We start from the raw sequence: 6,089 nt of genomic DNA, 5'->3' as shown, positions 1-6,089 counted from the left end.
TGCGTCTGGGCAGGGGACAGGAGGTGACGGTGGCGACGGCGGGGGACTTGTTGGCAACAGCTGCCTGGTGGTGAGCCTGCTGGACAGGATGCATGCTCTGGAGGGAACTGTGTCTGCACTGAAGGAACAGCTGGAGGGGGAGAGGCAGAGAGGTAAACCACAATACAGAACTGCAGTTAATTATGACATTGAGCTTCACTCTGTGTGTGTGTGTGTGTGTGTGTGTGTGTGTGTGTGTGTGTGTGTGTGTGTGTGTGTGTGTTTCAATTTGTGTGCTGTTGTGGATGTCGCTACATTCGCAATGCATTTGAGGAAATCTGTCATAGCCCTCCGTTTGGAGTGTGACGTCGGAAAATCTTGGTTTGGAGGGGTAGAAAGCCCTTCGCCTTACCCCTACTCCTCTGTGTTAACGTGAATTGGGACGCGACTGCCCCTACACGTGAACGAGCATTCTTTCGATCATTCTTTGCATGTGAATTCTTTGGATTAGTAGCCTAGATGAATGGGCTTGTAAATAATTAACTAGATTACAGTGAAGTAGGTTAAAGGGCAGCAGATGAGGATTAGGCCTACTAGCAGCTAGCGGCCTCGTAGTACTAGCTATGTTCAACTATGTTGAGGAGAAGGGTTTTTAATGCCAGTATGACGGGACACGCCTTCACACTCGTAAATGTGTCACTGTTATTGTCGTTCCCGCTTTACTGCAGGACACACCTCAGTACTCATCGATATAATTCTCTTGTCTGCTTTAGCGGCGGTGGGGTTCAGTGCCTCCCTGGGTCACCATGGCAATCTGGGCCCATTTAACACTGACACTATTCTGGCTTACAAGAGAGTTCTTACCAACACTGGGGATGCCTACAATCCAAGCACAGGTATGTTGCGTTGATTTGACTACTGCTATTACTACTTAATTAAAACTGGAATATACATTCCTAATGATCTTGTTTTGACTCATCACACAACTTAATACTGTTGTAGAATTTTGTGTTTCACAGATGTGATGGAATTAATGTAATGATTTAAAAATAAGAAAACAAATCATCAAGTGTTTCAATCATTTTTATTCTTTCATGGTATTACACCTGTAGTCCTACAGATTAAATTCAGTCTTTGACAACTGTACTTCTGGTACATTTTTCCTTCTTAAATGAATACACTTATAGTATAAACATGTACTCCTGCCACAGGTATCTTCTCTGCTCCAGTGAGAGGGCTGTATTATTTCAGCTTCTTTGGTCACAATCACTCCACCAAGTCCATGAGTCTCAGCCTGTTCAAGAATAAGGAGAGGATGGTGACACTGTATAACAATGTCGGGGGTAGTCGCTATGAGTCCACTTCACAAGGAGTTGACCTGCTGCTGGAGAAAGGAGACCAGGTGTACATAAAGCTTCGGGAAAACACCTGGGTTCATGACAACACAGATTTCAATGTGAGCATTTTCACAGGGCATTTAGTCGTTCCAATGTGACGTTTTTCTTTGCTTGTGAGTGTTTTTTTTGTTTGTTTGTTTTTTTTTTTTACTATGAAACCAGATAAACATTGCCTGGCTCTTTGCATTGTGGATCAAGTTAAACTTCATTCCTCTGGCCAGGATAACTCTTATACTGTGTCCAGACCAAGGGCGACCTACGCTGCCTGGTAGCGGGGGTCACAGAAGTTTCGCCATGAATTCACTTTATTTGCTCTGGACGTGACATTTGCAACATTTACATCAGACATTTAATTCAGAATTAACTGACTTTAATTCTGAATAAGCCTTAATTTCACGTTGAAAACGCCATGTAAACACGTCATAATTCGGAATTAAATGAAAGATGAAAGGAAACTCAAAGGAACTATATAATTCTGAATGATTCATTCGGACTTAAAAACGTCATGTAAACGTAGCCACGTTGACATGTTTAATTTAGCTCAGGGGTGTCAAACATACGGCCCGCGGGCCACATCCGGCCCGCCAGAAGGTTCGATCCGGCCCGGATAACCGAAATGCGCAATTACGCCACTGGGGGCAGAATCGAGACCTGCATGACATTAACCCAATGGTCCTCTCTCTCTTACACTGTATTTGTAGTAAAGTGCACATCAGACTTCTAGTATAAATGGTGAATTTGTACTGTGACAAGGCATTTGTTAAAGCTCATACATAGACCTCATATATAGATGTCAAATGTTAATACTTCTTATTTGTATTGTATTGGTATTGGTTTTAATTAAATAATAAATATAACTGTATTTGTATTGGTTCGTATTGAGTTCAAACGGGAAACGGGACATTAAAATGCGTTAAAATGCAGGAAATTACATCTAAGAAATACAATATTTTCTGGGGGAAGACCCCCAGACCCACCGCCAAAATGAACTGTCCACTCTTTTATTAATTGACAGTTGCCAATGAATGAATGAAATCAATTAAATTTTGCACAGGATTATCAGTATTGCATTGTTTTCTACATATTCGACACACTTTTAAAACATGCTGAAAAGATAATGTGATAGTATTGAAAACTAACCCTCTGCTTTATGGGGTTTTTTTTGCGATAATGTTACTAATGCGGCCCGCTTGAGGTCCTCATGGGTTGTATGCGGCCCCCAGACCAAAATGAGTTTGACACCCCTGCTAATCACATACCTGCTTCGGCTTGACAGCCTGGCACATTCAGAGAAATGAACATTCCAATTAGTTCTCGCTGAACTGTGTCATATTAATATTAGCTTGACTTAAATCGTTAAAATTCGCTCTCGTCATCCAGTTCGCTTACCCTCCATAGAGAAATATTTACTTCCGTCGCTCAGTTAGCGTAGGTTGCTCTTGGTGTGAACATAGCATGATTAACACACTCATTTGAATAACCTGTAGTTTTCTCAAAGGATGGTAGGATAATAGGCTAGTATTTGGTGGCCTGTATCAGCACTGGTGCAGACAGAAATAAAGCATTTTTATGTTTTGACCGCCGTGTATTTTTATTTGTGAATATGTTTGTTTGTTTGTTTGTACTTCGTATAACTCAGACAGAACTGAGACGATTTTTATGAAATTTAGTGGGATGATTGGTCATGACCCAAGGAACAATCGATTAGTTTTTGGGAGTGATTGGGTCAAAGGTCAAGGTCAAGGTCACGAAAAGGTCAAAAACGTAAATTAAGCCGATTTTTATGACATTTTGTGGGATGATTGGTCATGACCCAAGGAACAATCGATTACTTTTTGGGAGTGATTGGGTCAAAGGTCAAGGTCACGAAAAGGTCAAAAACGTCAATTGAGCCGATTTTTATGCAATTTACTGGGATGATTGGTCATGACCCAAGGAACAATCGATTACTTTTTGGGAGTGATTAGGTCAAAGGTAAAGGTCAAGGTCACGAAAAGGTCAAAAACGGTTTTCTTTGCCAAGCACTTTATGCCAGAACAACGTGTGCATGCTGAATTGAAGACTGGGCCAAAAAAATGTAATATTACGATATTCCGGTCCGATTTCAATGAAACTAACACCAAAATTTGGAGAATGTTATGCCCCACACTCTGAAGATGGCCAGAAAAAAATAAGTGGCGTAGGCGAAGGTATGCGCTCTACCGAGTGCCCATTCTAGTTTTATTCTGTTAACTTTTGTGGTCTTTATTGGACAGGACAACAGCTCGCATCAGTTGAAACTATGTTTTTCACGTGTCTACGTATTTCCCTACTACACACATCACACTGAATAATGATTTGTCTGAAATTCTGTTTCCTGATCACAATTTCCCCTCAGTCTTTGGAATTGTCCATATGGGATATGGATATGGGTTTTTTTTCAGCTGTTAGGAGTGGTACGACTGATAATGAAGAATATCTTTTTTTCATTTTTCATTTTCATGTATCCTTTTTTTTAGCCAGGATTGTTCTATTGAGACTAGAGTCTCTTCTGCCAGGGAGTCCTGGTCAAAATGGCAGCATACATAAAGTTACAGACACAAACACATAGACAAAAAGGAAAATAAATGTACAAAAAACACATTAAGAAGAATAAGTTTACATAAAACGTATTATGAGATAAAAAGTAGCCTTTGTGCTGCATAGTCAGAAACAATGACACTACTCTGTGTATACTAATTTCCCTCTTAAAAGTCTCTAATGAGGGCAGAGAGTCCATACATAATATCTTCTGCAACTCATTCCATAGGTATGGGGCATAAAAAGAAAAGCCTGGTTTCCTTAATTCAGTGTGAGGAGTACAAGACTGTAGTACTAACTTGTGTGAGGAACGTGTGCCATAAGATAAAGTACAAAAAGTCAATAAATTACAGATATAATAGGGAAGTTTGCCCAACAGTGCCTTTGCAATAAAAAGTAACATATGCAATTTACGCCTTAAATACGCCATAGATTTGTGGTCTGTAGGCTTTCTGTATAGTTTAGTGCGTAGTCTTTGATTTTGTCTATGATGACAGATAGGCAGTAAAAAAAACATTTTTTTCACAAAACATTGTTTATGAGGGGGAAAAGTATATGTCTACGTAGTGCAGCAAATCCAAGTGGTCACAATGTTGGTCTATTAATTCATTATTTATTTACGTTGATAAAGCAATTTGCTGAAAATATGTCCTTTTGTGTGACGTTAAGAAATATATATATTAAGTAATGTAGAAATGGCTTGATGGAGTTTAATGAACATTGATACACTCTTCATATTTATTGCAATTTTTTAAAGTCTTAATTTAATGAGAAATTCCCATTTAGTATTTATTTATTCATTTATAGATGCACACAAAATATCCATGTTAAAAGTACCAATTTTAGGGACATAAAACTCAGTTTACGTGTTAAGGCGAGGCACAGGGGGCACATGTTACCATACAGCAGTTGATTTGTAACAAAAGCTCCCTTTTGTGCAGTAAAAAAACTTGATGACAGAAAAAAGTAATAATAATAGTAATAAAAACATATCCAATACACCATCTCAAAGCGAAGCGTGCATTCAGTGTTACTGAATCAATAGAATTTGCTGAGATTCAGTGCTTCCAGGCAGGTTTTGAGCATTTTTTGGGTTGGAAATCATCAGCCTCACCCGGCAACCCTGCGTTCATTTGCTTTTTGCCAGCTTCAATGGAGACATAGGTACAAAGAGTGAGAGAATATGTTACGTACCATACTCTGACAAAAATACAGCAATACAAATGTACGTAATATGGAAGATATGATGGGTGGGTGGTACCACACTAAAGAGAGCCGAAATACATCAGAGGTTTAAAGTTGGAGAGGACATCAGATTAAACAATGTTGGAATTTACAGAATAATTGATATGACATTACGGCACTGAACACAATAGTGCTTTCAATATTTTGCATCCCGCAAATGTATGTACTTATTCTGGAATCATGGTGGAGCAGCATGGTCTACTATTAGACCATATTTGATCTTAGCTTAGTATGCTTGACCAGATGGAAAAGTGCATACAAATGCAAGATGGACAAACTGTATCATACATAAAACAAATAAAGATTGCTTTTACCCGTAGCTTACCAAATATACATACAATACAACAGAATGGTTAAAAATACATTACACAATAATAATAATAATAATAATAATAATAATTGTTGCGTCAACCGAGAGAACGCACTCCACATGCATATCATTCACAACATTCACTAGTGTCTCACATTCACTGCTACAGACCTCCAAACCAGCAGGGGGCATAGAGTGCAATCTGTGGGTGTGAGCACTGGACTTCCTGTTACAGTCTGAACTTCCTGAAGGAGGCCATGTTGCCTCACTAGCATCAGAGAGAGTTTATGGGTAGTACGAGAGAGGAATCTCGCTACTTTTTCCGGGTGGTACTGTCCACTAAGTGGCGCCATCCAGACAGCGCAGAGGAGCGCCAAGGAGCGCAGAGGCTGTTGAAATGAATGGGGTCCCATGGAGCTCAACCACGATGCTGCCATTGCTTTGGGAGAGAATTGGTATCATCGTTTCAATTTATTTTTCCAAAATGCAGGATAGATTATCCTTTCAATGTTTAAACTCGCTGGATCTTCGTAAAATACGACTTTATTGCCAATCTGACGTCACGAGTGGCTTCACACACTGCGTTTGGATTGGTCGGC

At 39.6% G+C, this 6,089-nt stretch overlaps 1 protein-coding gene across 1 annotated transcript; it reads left to right on the top strand.

Moving 5' to 3' along the window:
* LOC134465870 (complement C1q tumor necrosis factor-related protein 6-like) lies at positions 1–1,474 on the top strand. Its single transcript, XM_063219769.1, has 3 exons — positions 1–152; positions 753–875; positions 1,191–1,474. Exons 1-3 carry the CDS (start codon positions 89–91, stop codon positions 1,472–1,474), a joined length of 471 nt encoding a protein of 156 aa, XP_063075839.1. The 5' UTR covers positions 1–88.
* Positions 1,475–6,089: the final 4,615 nt, after the last annotated feature.

This window comes from Engraulis encrasicolus, chromosome 16 (assembly GCF_034702125.1).
Source record: "Engraulis encrasicolus isolate BLACKSEA-1 chromosome 16, IST_EnEncr_1.0, whole genome shotgun sequence".
Classification (NCBI taxonomy): Eukaryota; Metazoa; Chordata; class Actinopteri; order Clupeiformes; family Engraulidae; genus Engraulis; species Engraulis encrasicolus.
Note: the sequence above shows the minus strand (reverse complement) of the source record. Positions and strands in the feature narration are given on the sequence as shown.

What these genes read in the sequence shown, in the direction of transcription:
- LOC134465870 (XM_063219769.1), top strand. Translation starts at nt 89, where the DNA reads ATGCATGCTCTGGAGGGAACTGTGTCTGCACTGAAGGAACAGCTGGAG. An exon ending in GGAGGGGGAGAGGCAGAGAG is followed by an intron (nt 153 to 752) that starts GTAAACCACAAT and finishes TGTCTGCTTTAG; the next exon opens with CGGCGGTGGGGTTCAGTGCC. An exon ending in TGCCTACAATCCAAGCACAG is followed by an intron (nt 876 to 1,190) that starts GTATGTTGCGTT and finishes CTCCTGCCACAG; the next exon opens with GTATCTTCTCTGCTCCAGTG.